General features: G+C 45.3%; 1 protein-coding gene across 5 annotated transcripts; it reads left to right on the forward strand.

Moving 5' to 3' along the window:
• Nucleotides 1-311: 311 nt before the first annotated feature.
• B3GALNT1 (beta-1,3-N-acetylgalactosaminyltransferase 1 (Globoside blood group)) lies at nt 312-17789 on the forward strand. 5 transcript variants are annotated; one of them, XM_070406886.1, is made up of 5 exons: nt 312-742; nt 2858-2948; nt 5485-5581; nt 13299-13394; nt 14376-17789. In XM_070406886.1, the coding sequence occupies exon 5, from the start codon at nt 14408-14410 to the stop codon at nt 15401-15403; it is 996 nt and encodes a 331-aa protein (XP_070262987.1). In that variant the 5' UTR covers nt 312-742; nt 2858-2948; nt 5485-5581; nt 13299-13394; nt 14376-14407; the 3' UTR covers nt 15404-17789. The 5 variants fall into 5 exon arrangements, with proteins under 5 accessions (XP_070262987.1, XP_070262991.1, XP_070262988.1 ...); XM_070406887.1 differs by lacking the exon at nt 312-742 and adding an exon at nt 851-927; XM_070406888.1 differs by lacking the exon at nt 312-742 and adding an exon at nt 1118-1219.
• The last annotated feature ends 2934 nt before the right edge of the window (nt 17790-20723 follow it).

Genomic DNA, 20723 nt, shown 5'->3' on the forward strand with positions numbered 1-20723 from the left:
TGCCCTTGACCAGAATCAAACCAGGGACCCTCAAGTCTGTGGGAGGACGCTCTTAGAGTCTAGCTCTAGCCTCTGAGCCAAAAGCTAGGGAGGGCTCTTTCAACTTTTTACACAGTAATGCTGGAGCCCAGTGGCCAGGAGGGGGAACTGTTGTTAGATGGCACCCCTCCAGGGGTTCCGAGAAAGGAGAAGTATTATTCCTGGATTAATTCAACCACCTCCATCCAAGCCTGAGAGCCTGGCCACTCCTCCCAGGAAGAACTACGTAGATGGTGACGACTCTGGGTGGGGCTGACCTTCTTTGACTTCTCCAGACTGAAGGACAGTTTCCCGAGAGGCATTCCCAAACAGCACCGGACTGACTCCCTAGGCCTAGGACTCCTGTTCCAACTCCAGACCACTGTCAGCCCGACGTATTCCCGCCCTTCCTCCTCCATGGATTCTAGGAGGCGAACGCGCATTTCTTCTGAGAGAGCCAAGAATTCCCTGTTTTCTTCTTTCCTTAATAGTTCTATCGGAATTATAAATAAGTAAATCCCCCCATGACTGCCTCTAGCTGCTAGAGTCTAGCATGTGTGTGGCATTTACGCAGCTTTCGAACTTTGCAAGCAGACCAAGGGGAGCGAGTCTGCAACAAATCTTTGCGGGAGGACCTTTGCCATCCTCGAGTGTGAAACGCATACCTAGTGCCACGGCGACGGTGCTTGGTGATGGCGAGGATCGTGCGAGCGCGTCCCTGCCGGTGAGGAGGGCGGCGGGCCCCCGGCCGCGTGGGGCCGCGCGGGGCCGCGCGTGCGTGCGAGCGAGCGAGGGGCTCGGGCCCTGCGCGTGGTCTGAGCGCGCCCGGCCGCGGGGAGGGTACGTGCGCGCGGGGCGGGAGAGGCGGCCGCCGCCTGCGCACGAACGGGGTGCGCGCCGCGCGAACAGGTGAGCCTGCGGCGGGGGCTGGGGCGACCCCGAGGCTTTGAGACCCCGGGGCTGGGTGGCGGGCGTGGTCTGGGGACCCGCGGCGTCCCGGACGCGCCCTCCTCGGGGACGCCCGGAGCTGAACCGGGAGGCTGGGAGGAGGCTGGGCGGCGCCGCCCACTCCGGCCGGGTCGGGAGCGCGGGGAGTAGCCGAGCCCTCGGGCTGCGGCCTCCGCGACCGACAGCTGCTCGAGCCCGGCGGGCGCGGGAGAGGGGGCCCGGCGGCGCCCTGGGCGAGCCGGAGAGCGCCGGGGTGCGTGGCGGACCGGGGATGCGTGGCGGACTCAGGCCTCGGCTGCCAGGAGCGCGTCGTAGGCCCGGTCCGGGCCGTAAATCCGGGCCGCTCGGACGAGGAGCCGGGGAGCGGGGCGGCGGGCGGGTAGAGGGGGGTGTTGGCGGCGGCGGCGGGGATCGGACCGAGAGGGGGTTTTAGTGGCCGTGGATCCCCAACGCATTCCCGACGCGCAGGGAGGGCTCAGAGCCGAATTGTGGGAGGGCTCTTCTTGGGGAGGGGTGGGGAAGAATGTGGAACTGAGGAGGAGGATGGGCAAATTGGGCAGAGAGCGGAGGAACCCCGAGTGGTTACGTGATTGGTAAGAGGCGATCTTCACGCGTATATAAAGCCTTTCAAAAGAAATCTTAAAGGTGCCCTGTAGTCGCAGTTTCCCACGCAGCCTGGAGTGATGCCCGCAGCAAGCACGGGTTGCTTTCTGTAGCCCTGCTTTCCACTCCTCGCTGCTGGACCAGCAGAGGCGGCTTTCTATTCTCTGTGTGTTTTGCACATCGTGTTGGCGTTTAGGAGGTGGCTGCTTTGGCAGGAAGAGCAACGACCAAGGAATAATAGAATCAGTGGTTCTCAACCTTCCTAATGCCGTGACCCTTTAATACAGTTCCTCATGTTGTGGTGACCCCCAACCATAAAATTATTTTCGTTGCTACTTCATAACTGTAATGTTACTACTGTTATGAATCGTAATGTAAATATCTGATAAGCAGGATGTATTTTCATTGTTACAAATTGAACATAAAGCATAGTGATTAATCACAAAAACAATATGTAATTATATATGTGTTTTCCGTTGGTCTTAGGCGACCAACAGGTTGAGAACTGTTGGAATAGATGATCAAACCATGCCCTTTTTATTTTTTGTTTTCAGAGGTAAAAGGTTTGAGTTTGCATTCCTCAACCGGGAACAACTTTGTGTCTTAGCTTTCCTCCGGGGGCTAGGCCAGAGGTAGGGCGCTGATTTTGTGCTTTCAGAATCTGGTTTTGTGTCGATGCCTGATAAAAGCGCAAATTGGACCTGTATCAGCCTAGAGAAGGGAACTGTTTAAAATTGAGGGATAAGAGTCTATGACATTTTTCTGCTAGACTAGAAAGGTTTATTCAAATGAATAGTCATTGGGTAATTCCAACCCTGAAAATAAAGTCTATCAAAACAGTGGCTAAGTATACTTCCAGATTAGATGCACGAGGTGATTTGTGGACAAGAAGGAAGAAGACAGGATCATTTTTCCAAAAGTGAAGTGTCGATATATAATAATTTGCTCCCATAGCTTGCTAGGTATAGAACATTGATTTTATTTTTTTATTATTTTTTTAATATATATTTATTGATTTCAGAGAGGAGGGGAGAGGGAGAGAGAGATAGAAACATCAGTGATGAGAGAGAATCCTTGATCGGCTGCCTCCTGCACGCCCACACTGGAGATCAAGCCTGCAACCAAGGCATGTGCCCTGACCGGGAATTGAACCCGTGACCTTCTGGTTCACAGGTCCGCGCTCAACCACGGGGCCACACCAGCCAGGCTAGAACATTAATTTTAGATGTCACAGTGCCCAATGTTTTCTGACTCAGATGTATTATTTTTCTGTTCTTCTGTTCAATAGTCCCCAGCGAATCTGTTTTCATTAAAGCATGGAATACAGAAAACAACAAAGAAGTTCAGCTAGTGCTCTGGTCTCATCTGAAATTCTACAGGTAAGTTCATCTTACTTTAATTTAGAAGTTATCCTGCATGCGTAAGATTGACATAATAGTCTCCTTTACAAAATTTTAAGGATCATTTACACAGCTACACATTTGGTTATATATTCTAGTGTATTTCTTTCCCCCAAAGGATTTGAGAAGGTACAAGACTTAGTTAAGGTCTACTAAATCATTTTGAACATTTTTTTTTCCAAAAATGGAATTAGTGTTAAAATACCATAGTACCTCAGGAAAATTTAACTATGTAAACTTAATTTGGCGGTTATAGTCAACTTCAGGTTCTGACTCAATTCTCTTTATCCCAAAGAAAATAAACCAGTGGATACTTTCTTCTCTTTTCTTTCCCCTTCCAGTGATTTGCCTTTTCTGTCTGTCCAGTCTCAGCTCTGTTCTGTCCACCATTGGATGATATAGGTAGAATCCCATTTTAGGAAATACCTTTATCCCCTTCGCCACTATATAATGTCTAGGACAAATGTACTATTCTGTTGCAGCTCTAAAAGCTATCACTGCTCATTCTTGCTCACAGTGTTGGTGGATAACCATACGTCACAGCTCATGATTGAGGTCAAATGTGTGGGGTCAAACAGAGTGTCCTTAAATGACCTTATATAACAGATGCATTCAGAAATTGCAGTTCACTTAACATTAAGCTCTTTGGCACATATCTCTTTTGGGACTATGAGCAATGGTATTAGTAAGAAGTTGCATATTATAAATACTGATTTGTGTTTGGCACCCGAGCTCTTGACACATTGTGAATTTGAGGAGAGGGCAGAAGAGGGTATGGGCTAGAAGCATAGAGAGGTGCAGGGGCCACATCTAAATATGGGGAGATCATCTGTAGGGTAGAGCCTGGAGAGGCTGCAGAATGGAATATCTGGCTTCATAAGCTTGTACCACTCAAAGCTCTGATAAATTAAGGAATAAAAACCGATAACTAGAGTAGATGATGAGAGTTTACCATTCTATGTGTGTCTGACCCTGAATGTAGCTAGTCAACCAGAGAGCCAAAGCCTTTTGTTGTCCCCATGTGATATCCACAGCCCAGGTTAATAATGATCAGCTCTGCCTACCCTCCAGGAACCATTTCACTTAGGAAACACATTACCAGCGCTAGGACCCTCTTCAGTAGCCTGGCCCTTTGAGGTCACGAGGGAACATAGAGAAGAGAGATCTTAGGACATTTTATTGATGTCCTAAGGCATGCTATTTCATGTTAAAACAGCTGTTCTCAACCTGAGGGTCGAGACCCCTTTGGGGGTCGAACGACCCTTTCACAGGGGTCGCCTAAGACCATCGGAAAACACATATATAATTACATATTGTTTTTGTGATTAGTCACTATGCTTTAATTATGCTCAATTTGTAACAGTGAAATTGGGGGTCACCACAACATGAGGAACTATATTAAAGGGTCGCATCATTAGGAAGGTTGAGAACCACTGTGTTAGAACAAACACTTCCAGACCAGCATCCTGTTTTATAAACAAAACTAGAGGCCCAGCGTACAATACAAAATCGTGTGCGGGTAGGGTTCCTAGGCCTAGCCTGCGATCAGGGCCATCTTCTGCCCGCTCACCAGTCCCCAGTCCCACCCCGTTCCCCGTGGTTCCCTGTTCACCATCCTGCGATCGGAGCCTGCGGGCCAGGAGCAGGGGCCACCGAGAGGTGGTCAGTGCACCTCATAGTGACCAGTCGAGTGGTCGTTCTGGTCGTTACACCATTATGGTCGCTGGGCTTTTATTATATATGATGATTGTATTGGAGCACAGCCATACCTATGTATTTAATATTGTCTGTGGCTCTGTTTTTACTACAAAGGCAGAATTGATTGAGTAGAGACCATATGGCTCACAAAGAAAATGTTTGCTATCTGGCTTTTTATTTACTTTTTTAAATTGCCCACTTCTGGACTAGAACATAGAATTTTGCTAAGCTCCTAAGCTGTGCTTAGACAAGTCTTTGGCCACCTACCCTCGCTATGACTGAGGACTCAAACCTTGTCTCTTATCTGGTACTGTATTTGGCTACTATTTTGGTAACAGACTTTGTTTTCAAAGATGGAGTTACCCACTTTCTAAGATAAAAATGGTAATTGACTCTTACCTCTTAGAGTATTAAATGGTTCTCTAAACTGACACTGGTCCTATAATTTGCACATTAATTGAGCATCTACACATTCTGAGAGTTGCAAACTCAGCTCCCCACCAAGGAGGCTGCCCACTAATTTGGAGACATTTGAGGAGGGAGGTCTCCCTTCATCTTCTCCAGGGGAGCTTTACTCATTACATTTGATGCGCACCTTGGAGATAGGAGCCTTCCTCCTCGCTCTCCAGGGAGTGCAGCTACTTGAGGGCAGGGTTTGCCTGTCATCTTCCCCGTTGCAGCCCCAGCCTCTGACACCTGTCCAGTGTTCCAAATGAGTGAATGAAATGTCCTCCAGTTGGTAAAGCTGTAATGCAACAGACAGAAGTCCAGCCTTCTGCTCTTCTGCCTGATGGGTGTGATCTTTGCTCTGCTCCAGTTTTCCTAGCTTCTCCAGATCCGGCCATCCTGGTGCCTCTTCCCGCAGGCTGCTCTGTCATGGCATTCTCTCAGACCGCCCACCCCTGAGTGCAAAGGTAAGGCACTTTCACTCTACTCTTTGCTCCCTGCCCAGGAATCTCAAGAGGCTGTAAGGCCAGATGTGAGGCTGGCTCTCCTGTTGCACTGTGGTCTGGAGAAGGAGCACAGCATTTGGAGGTGGGCCTGAGTTTGGGCTCCAGGACTGCCTGTACTTGGACTGCACGGGTCTCTGAAAAATAGGGTGATTACACTTATTTTACAGTATAGTCACTGTGCTTTGTAAATTGCTATAGAAGTGATACAGACTTAAGCCCAAGCCCACCTTTCCTTAAAAAAATAAAACAAAAAACCCCGTTTAAAATCCTAACATGCATTTACATTATTAAGAGTGGGTTTTGTTGTTGTTGTTGTTGCAAGCGCAGATAGGGCAGAAGCAAAAAGAAAATTGCAGCTGAATTTTCCTTCTCAGATTTTGCTACTTTTGGCTGCTCTTATTGTTCTTAGCCCAATCCCAGAAATTTATAAATATTCCCACATATTATTATTCCTACAAGAAAGTACGTTGTCTGCAAATAGTATATATGTATATATATGTATATTATATGTATACCAGTATATCATGTCTTTTTAAAATACGTTTTTAAAACTCTACGTGTCTTCTACTTCAACACACCAAGGCAGGAGGCTTTTATTTTAATAAGACTTGCATGAAAGACATTCTCCCATATATCTCAGAATATACCTGAAGGTAGTACTGATGCAACCAGCAGGGAATCCAAGGGCAGAATTGGGAAGTGGTGATGAAGTATTAGGTATTTATGCTCACCCTCTACTTAAAACTGTGTAACAACCATAGAAAGTTGTGCTTAATGGTAGTTGTTGTTTTTTTTTCTTCAACTCAATGAATACTTCAGATTTGTTCTTAAAAATTGAAGTGTTTTTAAATTACATAAAAAATAAACCTTTTCCATATACTGCATTTTAAACATCAGTAACAAAGTCATGGAATCTTGGAGTTGGGAGAGACCGTAGAGGTTACCTAAAATAACTTGAAACTCAATGAGGAATTAATTTCTGTAACATTCCCGCCAACCACTTGAAGATTTCCACTGGTGAGGAGCAGTGTGTTCTAGAAATCTATATTGGACCCTCTCACTAATTTTAATCTTTGGGCTTCCATCTGCCTTCTGGAGTTAAAACTCACATATTGTTCAGAATATTTGAAAGCATCTACCATGGCTCTTCTAAGCTTTTGTTTTCCCCAGACTAGGACATCCCCCAGTGCCACTACTTCTAGTCCTCATGGAAGACGATAAACCAAATGCATCACCAACGACTTACATCTAACTTATCAGTGGTCATTTTAAAATGGAATATATATATATACATGTGTATATATATATATAAAATGGATGAAGTAAGGCAGGTTCTTTTTAATGCAAACTTTTGACAGATTAAAGCGTATTTTATTTTTAAGCATCATTAAATTAGGTAAACTTAACAGTCACAGTTCACTCGTTCAATAAATACAAGTTGATTCTCTAGTCTACATCCAGCTGTGTGCTTCAAAGTAAAAAGAAAAACGTAAAGCTTACCAAATATGCACAGTTCTTACAGTAGGTTGATGCCACTTGAGTACCTCACACCTCCATTTGAAAAGGTTAATGTGTTTTGTCGTTCCTCTCCAGTGGCTAGAAGTGCCTATTGTAGGACTTGTGACAGTGCACATCATACCGCGAAAAATAATGTCGTTCAGCCACGGGAGGACTGTAGGGCGGGAGGGTCATGCGAGAGGGAAGCCTGTGTGTGGAGGAGGAACCCGAAAAGTCCACGTTTGGCTTTGTGCACCGCTGCCGCCGGTCCCGTCGGCTTCTATGTTCAGGATGCAGAACAACAGGAATGTTAAGATCCTAGAAGAAACATAATCCGAGGACTCTAAAAGAAGACCTGCTGATTTGGAGGAGGAAAGTGGATGGACTAGGATTTATTTGCCTGTTTAAATGTGTTTCTAGAGCGTGCACTGTCGTATAGGAGACATTGGAGCCAGCAGCGGGGTTTGTCGATAGAACAAATATGAGCAAATAAGAGTAAGCTATGGAGCATATAGTGTGGACTTTAACAATAGCAGTACCATCTACTCAGCTGTCACTGTGTGCCAGCCCCATCCTGCGTGTTTATATGTGTTACTTTATAAAATGTAGTTTCTGATTTAGGAGGTCCAGGGTGGGGCCTGAGGGTCTGCATGTCTATCAAGGTCCCATGCACTGCACTTCGAGGGTCTAGAGCAGGATATTGGAGTCACCTGGGAAGCTACCTGACCCTCACCGCCCTCTGAAATTTCGAGGTGGTTGGCCCTGTGGGTATCCTGGTGTCGAGTTTTTCAAGTTCTCCAGGAGATTATGATGTGCAGCAACGCTTGAGAACTACTGGGCTAAAGAAAGAGGCGGGAGAGAAGTTGAAAAACATCACCTGTTGTTTGTTTCTGATATACTCAGTGGTCGGAATGGTAGTTTTGTATTGCTTTGTTTCTGAATTAATGTGTTCAGTTTGAGAAATTTTCCTCATGGGTGAGTATTTATAAGAAATAGGACATGATTGATGTGTGTACGGTACTTACAAAAGTGCATACAAGCACTTTCCCAGGCCATTTGCATAATATTCAGATATCTAGCAAGCACCTACTATGTGCTAGGCACCAGGGATATGGCAGTGAACAAGGCAGGCAAGGACAGGCAGTAGACAAGTAGACAAAACCTTTCAGGCAGGGTTACATGCTAAGGAGAGAATGGAAGATGTGACAGAAAATAAAAGCTGAGGGTACTGCTTGAGATAAGAGGTTCGGAAGGACTCTCCCAAGTGACATTTTGCTGAGACCTGCAGCGTGAGAAGGAGCCAGCCTTTTCCAGAACCGGCTTGTGAGTTAGGAGGAAGAGCAAGTGCAGACTCTGCAAGGGTGGGGAACATATACATTACATTTGCAATTAGAAAAATTTTTGTATATTTTTGAAAATAATTAAATTTGCTTTCCCTTTGCAAAAAATAACCAACATTTTTGCATCCCAGGAAAGAATTCCAGGTCATTCTGGTTTAAATAGTGGTACTCTTTGTTCTGTTTCTCTGGAGTGCTTACTAGTATTTTCATTTGAACTGAATCTCCCAGGTCACTCTCCCCTCCCCCATTTATTTCCGAGTGCCCAGCATGGTTTTGTTACAAAATAAGAAGGTCTGTATTTTTATGAATGATTAGTTATTAACTGTTACTGTTGTTAATACTTCAGATTTCAGGTTTTGAGAGTGGGAATCTTGAATCTTTCTGTGTAAAGACTTGTGATGCTGCTTTACTGTTTCTATCAAGATTCAGTGGTTGCAAGAAATTAAAACCCACTCAACCCAACCCTGGTCAAGGGGTGGGCAGCAGACTCCCTAGGATAGATAAGAAGGTAGTGGCCAACATACGTACTATTATTTGTAATACTTTAAACAATAAAATTAAATTAAATTAAAGAAAAAAGAAGGTAGTGGCCAAGAACCTGAGATCTGGAGTCCTGTTTGATTTTGTCTCCCTCGCTTACAAACCTGGGACTTTGGGCAAGTTTTTGACTCTCCCCAAGCCTTAGTTTTCTTACCTATTAAATGCAAACAGTAAAGGTTTTAAAAGTGCCTTAACTTGTGGGCTCTCTTGAACATTACACACCACAACGGGCACCCAGGGCCATGTAGACCCCTGCCAACACCGATTGCACACAGTAACCAGATACCCAAAATGACTCATTGGATTGCCAATTGACTCAATGTTTCTGTTGAAGTATAACAAACAAAAAGAAAGTGCACAAAGTTAGAAGATGAATTATCCAAGTAAACACATGTGTAACCACAATTTAGGTCAAGAAATAGAACCATCAGCCCAGCCAGTCCTCTTCAGCCTCTCCCAGTGAGTGTTTCCTCCCTCTTCCTAGAGTCCTCAAGTCTAACACCACAGATTGCTTTTGCCTGCTGTTCAACTTTGTGTAATGGAATCATGACGTCTCTTCTTGATGTGTCTGGTTTCGTTAGCTCCATGTTATCTTTAAGAGATTCTCCATGATGTCATGTGAGGTTGCAGTTTGTTCATTTTCATTTTGTACAATGTGCTATGATATGAATGTATTTCTCTCTTCTACTGTGGGTTGACTCCAGGTAGGGGCTGTCATGAAAAGTGTGCTATTACGAACATTCTGGGCATATTTGGGTGTCCTTATATGCATACACACTGTTGAGTGTTGTAGCTAGGAGTGGTATTGCTGTATCATAGGGTACATAGATGTTCAGCCTTAGTGAATAACACTGAAAAGTTTTCCAAAGTAATTGAACCAATGTGTTCCAAAAAAAATTTTTTTTTAACTCTAAACTGCTCTTAAAAAGTCTTATTTATTAACTAGAGGCCTGTTACACGAAGAGATTTGTGCAATAGGCCTTCCCTTCTCCTGGTTGCGGGCACCGGTTTTCCTCCAGCACCCGGGACCCAGGCCTTCCCTCTGGCCAGAGCAGCCTTCCATCTCCCATCTTCACAGCCCTGGCCGGAGCCGCCTTCTGTCCTCCGTCTTCGCTGCTCCGGCTCGCCTTCAGCCTTTGCTCCGCCACTTGGAGCCTATGTATGCAAATTAACTGCCATCTTTGTTGGCAGTTAATTTGCATATTGCACTGATTAGCTAATGGGAGGCATAGCAAAGGTACGGTTAATTACCCTGTTTGTCTATTATTAGATAGGAAAGATTCACAGAAACTAGTTTCTTAATTCAGTGATTGCAATGATGTTCTAGGACAGGCTTTCCCAAAGTATGGAATTCTTCTAGTCCTGCCACAGACTCTGAGAATTAAAGTGCGTTCTTTGTTCAGACAAATTTGAGAAACATTGCATAATATAGCCTCTTCTGAGAGATTGTACATTAACATGAAAAACTCTGAGGAGCCCTCCATTCAAAATTAATGGTTTAAGTTTGATTCTTTTGTCCCACCAAGCCCTTTTGAAGCTAAAACACCTGTTGATAAGACATAGGCTCAGCCTGGGATTGGACTGGGCGGTAAGTTCTGGTGCTTAATCATGGAGGTGCCGATGACTCGTCTGGGATGGCGGTTTCCTATGATGGTGACAGCCTTGGCACGCTTCATAACCTGGAAGCTGATGTGCTCTGTCTCTGGAGGTTTTCTGGGCTTTGCTGTTAGTTGAGATGTTTTTTCAGCTGTTAAGGATCAACCACCCAATCAACAAGTAATTACTGGCAGCCGCTGTGTAGCCAGCATTGCACTAGGCTTGTGTGATAGGAGAGGATGTTTGCTTAGTGTAGATGATGTGGGATCCAGTTGGGGAATGCACGTGTAGTTACATATAATCATGAGTTTATCTTTAATAAAGTGGAAATTGCTTTTAAATTATAATTTATATATAGTTTATTTCTTGACAGTGATGTGTGGCATCTACACTAATAAAAGAGAAACATGGTAATTGGCGTACGACCGCTACCCTTCCCATTGGCTAATCAGCATATCCTATGCAAATTAACTGTCAGCCAAGATGGCGGCCGGCAGCCAGGCAGCTTGAAGCGGAACATAAGGCTTGCTTGCTCCAGTGACGGAGGAAGCCAAGGTTCCCAGGCCTGCTGCCGCCTGGCTCTGAGCTCCTGAAGCAACAGCTCCAAAAGATACAATGTTTCAATTATAGAAGCTAAAAATGGCGGTTAATTTGCATATACCAGTTGCGAGGGAAGACTGAGGACAACATGGAGGCCAAGAGGTACAGAAGAAAGCTAAGTAGAGGCCTGGAGGACAGAAATGGACCCAAGGCTGCAGAGGTGGGAGGTGGGAGGTGGTAGGTGGGAGGGCAAGCCCAGCCACAGTGGCTGCAAGGAGGGGCAGTGGCTCAGAGGGGAATGGGCAGTGCCTGGGAGCGGGAGGGGAAACCTGCCTGAGCGCCCCGGAGCGGGAGGGAAACCCGCCAGGGCGCCCGGGAGCGGGAGGGAAACCTGCCTGAGCGCCTGTGAGCGGGAGGGAAACCCGCCAGGGCGCCCGGGAGCTGGAGGGAAACCCGCCAGGGCGCCCGGGAGCGGGAGGGGAAACCCAGCAGGAGTGGCTGGGAGCAGGAGGGGAAACTGGCCACAGCCCTTTCACAGGGAACGGTGTCCTCTGGAGCCAGGCCGCTCTGAGCCTGTAGGCCTGTGCATAGGCCCTGAGCGGCCGAAGTCCGGAATGTCCGGCCTAAGCTTGCAGGTGCCAAGCGGCTGGGGTTGGGGTGGGAACATCCCTAGGACCCAGGCACTCCAAGCTGGCGCACACCCAAGTGGCCAGGAAGGGGGTGGGAATGTCCCCTGCAGCAAGTGAGCAGACAGCAGGGCCCTGCTGGCCACTGGCCGTGGCAGCGAGGGGCAAGCAGTCCCTTGCAGGGCCCCCACAGAGAGCAGACACCAGGGTCCTGCTTGCCCCTGCAGTGGCGAGCCAGAGAGAAGACAGCAGGGCGCTGCTTGCCCCTGACCCCAGCGGCGAAGGACAGGCAGGCCCCTACAGAGAGCAGACACCAGGCCTACGGTGGCGTCAAGCAGGCAGGTCCGCAGAGAGCAGAGCAGGTCTAAGCCGTCAGTAGGACATCCCCTGAGGGCTCCCAGATTGGAGAGGGTGCAGATCGGGCTGAGGGACCCCTCCTTCCCCGTGCACAAATTTCGTGCACCGGGCCCCTAGTTATTATATAAGATCTCAGTAATAAAATCATGGTCTACTTCCCCGTTGGCCTTTTTCTATGTTTCTGTTCGTCAATGTTTTCAGGGTCTTCTTCCTGTCCCTCCCCTGAGATTTGGGATTTAGAACCATGTCAGGGTTCACCAAGCCCACTGCTCAGCTGGCCCAAGGAGGCCTGTGCTGGGAGACCAGCTGCCTGTGATCCCGCATCAGGGCATGAGCCCATCCCAGACCTGAGGCCAGGCCAGTGTGATTCCCATGACATCATATTGTGTGCATCCGTCCGCATGCCTGCGTGCCATTCCACTTCGGAAATTGCTGAGGGCCCCTGAGCTGACTGGGCAATCCATCTTCTCCCCCACAAACCTCGAACTAACTGAATTAGCATTGGGATTCTTGGCTTGGAGCTGAAAAAAAGAAACTCTTATGAAGTGAAATAACTTCCCCAAGGGGCACACAGTCGTTAAGTGTTGCAGCCAAGATGTAGGGTGGGCTATTTAGCTCTGATATCCAAGCATTTTTATTATGCCTTTTCTTCCTTTATTGGGGTAAATTTCAAATACAAAGAAACCTATAAATATATGAGAATGCCTCTGTTTCCCTCACCCTGAATGAACCACTGTTTTATAGTATTTGTGGTTAGTCTATTTTTTCCCCTTTTCGCCACACGCCTCCTTCATTCTTCCACTCCAACACCCCACACGGCCGAGTGTGGGAGGTATCCCTGCAGTCCCTTTACAAAGAAGTTACGGGAACAGAATTAAAGATAGGGTACAGCAGTGTCACTGAGAAGTGCCGTGTTTTACTTCCTGTAGTGGCCCCTGAGGTCTCTAAGGGGGAAGTAGAACTGTCGTGAGGGACATGAGACACCAGCTGACGTGAGAACTTAGAGATTTTAAGTCTTGAATACCAGCTACCCTCTTCCGTGATGAAGTCAGGAACTCTGAATTCTGTGGACCAGCAGTATTTTTTTTTAAATTATGTTATAAGTCTCCCTTTCCCCTCTTTGACCTCCCTAGTCCCCTGACCCATATGTCAATGCTGTTATGTTTCTTATGTATCTTACAGAAATTTCAAGCATTCTGACTACTGCTTACTACTGAATGTTCAATTGGTGAAATCGAAGGTCTTCCACTCACTCAGAAGAAAGAAATCCAGAAGAAGGTAATAAATAGAAATATACTTATGGCTTTGAACCCCCTTTTCTTCAGGTAGTGAGAATTCATCAAGATTATTTCTTTAGAATGATCCCTTTTGACAGTAAAAATCAAATTAGAGACACAGGATGGAAAAGATGCCAAGGATAGAACACAGCTGGTGATGGCAGCCTCTGTTTGTTGAATAACTAACACGGGCCACATACTTTGCACACATTAGCACAAATTTGCACGGTATTAACATCTTCAGGATTCAGGATGTAAAGAGGAGGAAGCTGAGGCCCCAAGAGGTAAACAGCATACACGCCTGCCTTGTTGGGAAAGGAAGGAGCTGGGCTGTAGACTCCGGTCTCTCTGCCCACCTGTGTAGTAGGAAGCCCAGATTCTGTTCTGGCCAGTCCTTGAGAGGCCTTTCCTGCCTTTTGGACTAGATAGTTCCTCTGCTTTTTGCTGCTGCTTTATTTTCTTCGTGGTCCCACAGGCCATAGGCATCATAACCACAGTCACATTTTCACATTTGGAAACCGTGGCTTGTAGAAATGCATGTAAGTTAACTTCTGTAATGAGAGTTGCTGTTTTGAGTTTTCCCCAATGTTGAAGAGTAACAGGGCTTCCACTGCCTACATGCAATTATAAACGACTCCCTTTACTTAGGGCACTTTCCTTGCGTTTGTCCGAGACTTGTTAAAATGTGCTGCTTTGTTAGAATGAGAACTAGGAACTAATGTGAAACAAGAACTATGAATTTTCCAAAATAATCAAGAATATTTTTAACCTTTATCTTGATGTAAAAAGCTCAACGATATTTTTGGTTGTTGTTACCCACTTGTTTACAGTTAAAGGAAGTCAGTAAGATTTGGGTTAGGATTTGGGGGTTCGCTTGGAGCTTTGTTCTCCTGCTCTTTCTCCTTAAGTAGACAGTCAGGTATCATTTGGAAATGTGTTTTGGGTGGTGGACGACTAACCTGGTCTCTGGTCAATCTCCCAGAAGCTGAGCCACGCGCTTCTGAGCTGCTGTGGATGGCCCTGGCTCTCCTGACCACACTCCCCAATAGGATGTCACTGAGATCCCTCAAATGGAGCCTCCTGCTGCTGTCACTCCTGAGCTTCCTCGTGATGTGGTACCTCAGCCTGCCCCAGTACAATGTGATAGAGCGCGTCAACTGGATGTACTTCTATGAGTATGAGCCCATTTACAGGCAAAACTTTCGCTTCACCCTTCAAGAGCATTCCAACTGCTCTCATCAAAATCCATTTCTTGTCATCCTGGTGACCTCACACCCCTCCGATGTGAAAGCCAGACAGGCCGTTAGAGTTACTTGGGGTGAAAAAAAGTCTTGGTGGGGATATGAGGTTCTTACATTTTTCTTATTAGGCCAGCAGGCCGAAAAGGAAGACAAAGTGTTATCATTGTCCCTAGAGGATGAGCACCTTCTCTACGGTGACATAATACGACAAGATTTTTTAGACACATACAATAACCTGACCTTGAAAACCATTATGGCCTTCAGGTGGGTCAATGAGTTTTGCCCCAATGCCAAGTACGTCATGAAAACAGACACCGATGTCTTTATCAATACTGGCAATTTAGTAAAGTATCTTCTAAATTTAAACCAGTCAGAGAAGTTTTTCACCGGTTATCCTCTAATTGATAATTATTCCTATAGAGGATTTTACCAAAAAGCCCATATTTCCTATCAGGAGTATCCCTTCAAGGTGTTCCCTCCCTACTGCAGTGGGTTTGGTTATGTGATGTCCAGAGACTTGGTGCCAAAAATCTATGAGATGATGAGTCACGTCAAACCCATCAAGTTTGAAGATGTTTATGTTGGGATCTGTTTGAATTTGTTGAAAGTGGACATTCATATTCCAGAAGACACAAACCTTTTCTTTTTGTATAGGATTCATTTGGATGTCTGTCAGCTCAGACGTGTGATTGCAGCCCATGGCTTTTCTTCCAAGGAAATTATCACATTTTGGCAGGTTATGCTGAGGAACACCACATGCCATTATTAATTTCATGTTCTACTCAAAACTTAGAGAAGGACAGGACACTTTGTGGGAAGCGTCAGAGTTGGCACTGTAATGGAACACTCATGAGCAGATCACTGTGTTGGCTTGCACTGAACTGAAATTCATGACGCACCCATAGACTAGAGACTATTATATTTTGACAGAAATCAAATCAGGCCCTTTAAAGATGATATTGAGAGGAATGAAACAAAGTCTTTTGTTAATAACAATTTGAAAAAATCATTCTGTAGACTAGAACTTCTTAAAGGGATTTTATTGAATTATAAGCTCATTAGTTCATATCAACAAAGCAACGTGAAGCTCTATTTATTGAATAGTATAGTCAGTTAATGGTTTTGTGTATCTCTTATGTGGATTACCAATTTTAAAAATATATAGTTCTGTGTAAAAACTTGGAGTTATACCAAACTATTACCTGTCTTTGGTCATTCAGAAGGTACTTCAAGGTGTTGCAGTATTTCAGAGTTATCAATTATTATTTAATATTGCTTAGAAATTTTTTAGTGTTTAAATGTTATGTTTTTTCAATACTGTATAAACAGAATAGTGAATCACCCTTTACATTTGCACTCTTTTCCAGTTATTTCAATGTGTTATTGATAACTCCATTAATGTAAAGTTATTGGTCATTATTGTGTATCAGTAATCTCTTTAACTTTGATAAATATTTTATTGTGGTAATATAGAGAAGAATGAAAGGGAGAAAATCTAAACTATTGTCTTGTTTTTAAAAATATAATCCCCAGTGTTTTTAGATGTCAATTTATCCGTCTCGTTTTCTACCTGGGAATTAGGATTAACATAGAATGCCAGGCAGTGTGTTTCCCTTGGGAAAGGACTCTAAAGGCAAAAAAGAAAAGACTCTGATGGCCAGCATATATCGAAAGGAATGTCGTATTCTGGTACTTGAGTTGGAAAGAGAAGACTAAAGATTTGAGTTACATTACTAATCTCCGTGTGTTTTCTTATTAGCAATCAGTTTGAGAATAAAGAAGAAAAAAAACAATGCTGCTCTATTGTTATTAGTTTCACATCAAGAGGAAAGCCCTAATGTGTGGTCTAAAATCAAAGCTGATTTTCATATCGTGTAGAAGTATATTTATTTTTTTTAATGGAAGCACTGATGTCTCTTTTGTTGGATCTGTTACTAGTAGATTAAAGAGGAACACTTCTTCCCCATATTCTTGGGATTGTGCAATTTCCAATTATGACTGAAATGGGACAATTGATTCCTTTTTTCTGGATTAAGTGATGGCAAGCGATCAAATCCTTTGGCAAAAAATATAAACTTGAAAGTACATAGTTAGCTCTTGTAATACACAAATATTTGTAATTCTTCTAAAAGAAAAAATTTCAATTAGAACTATTGTAATTTGTGAGTCTCTATAACAAGGCTATTTCCATTTCCCTGGTCTCAGACCTGATTCAGTCATAATAAAATCAATTCAGTGAAGTAGTCTATGGAATCAATCAATCCCTGTTCACATAGGAGTCACTTTCTTTAAGACAAGTGGTGATTATTTTTGCGGTATGATTAGATTTGGTTAATTTTGTAAATGTTTATATTGTTTGTGAAGCTAACTCAGAAGTTTTTAAAAGAGAACTTTTAAAATAAAAAATAATTTCTCTTCACTTTAAAACAACAACACACAGACGTATAATATGAATAACTGCCAAATTTCAGAAAACTGTTCCTTCTCAACTAGAGATTGGTGCCTAAAAGATCTCGAAAAAGTTAAATGATTATAAAAATCAATATGAGGTTGTGTCATTACATTTTTTGTTTTTAACTACATGTTTCTTTGTAGTTAAGCTTTCAGGTAAAAAAAATTAGTCCTCTGTGTTATTAAAATCTTGGCCTCTGATGTTCAATCACATAAACAGCTGTTTTTATTTTAACTCATAATCAAGTCTAACACTGGAGCCTACCTTCGGCTACTTCCTGTCTGCCACAGCCCTGCCAGTCCCACGTCTTACACATTCTTTCGGCGTCACTCTTCCAGTTTGCTTGCCCACGAGCTCTGAGTTTGTGACCCCTCGCACATTAGCTCTTGCCAGATTATGCCGCAAGGACAACTGCCAGACCTCAGAGGTTGACACCATGTTTTCTTTTTACCCACATTGCACACCCCTGGTTGCCATCGTTGGCTGGGGCCTGCCTGCATGCATCTCTTCATCTCAGGACCCAGGCTGAAGGGCAGCCCCGGTCTGGAGCATGCTGCTCTTAGGAGGAAGGAAAGAGGAGTTGGAGGAAACTCAGCGTACAGGTCCACTGACCAAAGCAAATCTCAGACCAAGCTCAGCGAGTCTGTGTTCTCACAGGATATATAGTGCAGGTCATGTTGGAGCAGGCCAGAAAGCATTGTTCTACAGGGTGGAGACTGAATAGTTGGGTGCAGACATGTAATCTGCCACAACTAGTATGTGAAAGGGCTTGGGGGCGGGGGGGGGGGGGGGGGGAGGGAGAGTTCCTGTGTTTCTGAGCTGGCTTGAGCGGCTCAGTGGTTTTCTGGCTCACTTGGAGCTGGTGCTTTGGGCCCTTAACTGAGAGGGCTACCCCCTTGTTAATCTTTTCCTGCTCTACCCCACATGGTCTTGGCATTATGGTGTTCCCATCAGTCTCCAGACACAGAGCAGCCAGAGCTGAGCTGTTTATAACAACAGATTTTCCGAGCATGAGGTTGGGGATAAAGTGTGTTTCTCTTGGGGTCTGCGGGATGGAGGGAGGGAGAGAGGAATTGGAAGGGGACCAACTTTGAGGGGGGGCAAACTGTGAATATGAGAAATGTAGCAGGCCCGTCCTGCTGACCCTGGGGTTTATCTGTGCTGTAATCCACTGAGAATTAATCTTCATATTAAGCTAACTCCTGGATTTTGTGTGAGCCAAAGACCAACTCTCACTGGGAACCCCTCTCACTCTCCCAACAGCTCCTTGATTATCCCACGTGTGGTTAATATGGGACCAAACACTCAAGGAGTCTATCAGAATAGATGGCACCTGCTGATGGGGTGTTGGTCGGAGATGGAAGCAAGCACCGGACACAGGCCCCAACGGCCAAGGTGCAATTTGAGTGGAAGTCTCTTGACAGAATTTGTGCCCAAGACAAGGGCCATCTCATGGGTCTTGTAAGGACAAAGGATACAAAGATGGCCACTCTCGCCCTGTAGGTAAGGTAAGTGATAAAGACAGGCACAGCCCTGGCCAGTTTGGCTCAGTGGATAAAGTATCAGCCCACAGACTGAAGGGTCCTGGGTTTGATTCTGGTCAACGACATGTACTTTGGTTGCAGGCTTGATCCTGGGCCTGGTCAGGGTGCCAGGTGGAAAGCAACCAATCAACGTGTCTCTCTCACAGCAAGGTTTCTCTTTCTGTCTCCTTTCCACGCTCTCTGAAAATCAATGGAAAAATATCCTCGGGTGAGGATTAACAAAACAAAAGAGACAGGCACAAAACCTGTATTTGGATAGTCTTTAAGTCCTGGGTGTGGTCAATACAACCCCGGGGGTAGTGAAATATTAGAGCTGGGAGAGATTTTTTTTTTTTAACTATATAACTTTTATTTTATTTTTTTTAAATTTTGTTTTCTTGCTTAAAATATTACAAAGAGTAGTACATATGTCTTCTTTTTTTTTCCCCCTTGGCCTTCCCCTGGCCTTCCCTATCCCCCAGTGTCTTGTGTCCATTGGTTATGCTTATATGCATGCATACAAGTCCTACGGTTGATCTCTTACCCCCTCACCCCCCAACCCTCCCCGGCCTTCATGCTATAGTGAGCATTATGCTAAGTGAAATAAGCCAGTCAATGAAAGAAAAATACCACATGATATCACTCATTTATGGATAATAAAGACCATTATAAACTGGGAGAGATCTTAGAAGTCTTCTCACCGTGGTTTCCAGGCTTCTGTGTGATAGGAAAAGAGCTAATGAAATTTATGTCCAATTTTCAATATTACGGTGGAAGGTGCCAGTGAGCAGCAGCGAATGGAGGGCAGGCAGCGACTCCAGCAGTCGCTTCCCTGTATGACACAGTCCTGTAGCCAGGCCCCAGGGAGAGGTCACTGGGGTCTCCGATGACATCATACCAAGTTTGCTGCATATGCATTTCAAAATAAAAGTATGTCCTCAGCACCCATGGCTGGGATGCTCGCTTCTGGAAATAACCCGGGGCTGTGTAGGAGACAGGGGTGTAGAATCCAGGATTCTGGAAGGGGGCGAGGGCCATGGCCAGTGAGTCCGCTCCAAATAGGAACCGGGGTCTTTGTGCCATAGTCTTCCATTTGTTTCCTACAATTTCTTCTTCTTCTTTTTTTTAAATATGTTTTTATTGATTTCAGAGAGGGAAAGGGAGAAAGAAACATCAATGATGAGAGAATCATTGATTAGCTGCCTCCTGCACACCCCCTCCTGGGGATCGAGCCTGCAACCTGGGCATATGCCCTGACCTGGACTTGAACCATGAGAACCACGAAGCCGCACGGGCTGGGTGCTACAATTTCAATGAAAAGGTATCCATCACTCAGGGGAAAAGAACACAGTAAAATGACATTATGGCAACCCTGAAGCCACCTGTAATGGAGGATATATTTCTTTGCTATTTCAGATCCTAAGGCTACAAACACTAAAGCTCTCTTGATCTTTAGGAAGCCGAAGCAGACTGCCCGGGTTTGAACCAAGACGTCTCTGATTGCTAGCTCCAGGACCTTGGGCAAGTCACCTTACCTTTTTTGTGCCTCAGTTTCTTTACCTACAAAAATGAGGGAAATGTCCTGCCTAGAAGGATTGTTGGCACATAGCTATATAACTGTTCGTTGTTAATCGTTTTTGTTATTGGTAAAAAAACAAACTACTTCTGGACTTCTAAAACAGTTTTTCAGAATTTGTCCTGGAGCACCCACACTTTGTGGTGGTTAAAGAAGTCATCGTAAGGCATCTTGCTGCTGCCACTCAGAAGTCAGCTGAGGTTCTTGGGGCCCACAGACTCTGACTTCCACCAGCCCCCCTGCAGCCCAGGCTGCCCAAGCTCCGTGCAGATGCAACCCTCCCAGGGCTCTGGGCTTGGTCTCCATCCCCGTCCCAGCTCTCTGTTCCTCTGTCACTTCCCTTCCTTCCCACTGCTCTGAGTCTGAACTCAGCACCGGGGCTGGGAGAATGGAAAGATGGAGAGGCAGACAGACACCTCTGTGCCACCAGTGGAGGAGCAGGACTCAGGCTGCTGCAGAGATTTCTTCTCTGGCATCTGTGAGGTGATAACGGGCCCATCCCCTTCCCAGGTGAGGCCACCAGGTCCGTCCCATGAAA

This window comes from Myotis yumanensis, unplaced genomic scaffold (assembly GCF_028538775.1).
Source record: "Myotis yumanensis isolate MYYU_CA2020_CCGP unplaced genomic scaffold, mMyoYum1.0.hap1 SCAF_2, whole genome shotgun sequence".
NCBI classification, from domain to species: domain Eukaryota; kingdom Metazoa; phylum Chordata; class Mammalia; order Chiroptera; family Vespertilionidae; genus Myotis; species Myotis yumanensis.

Bases quoted from the DNA above. Each gene is read 5' to 3' on its own strand.
- B3GALNT1 (XM_070406886.1), top strand. From the start codon at position 14,408: ATGGCCCTGGCTCTCCTGACCACACTCCCCAATAGGATGTCACTGAGA.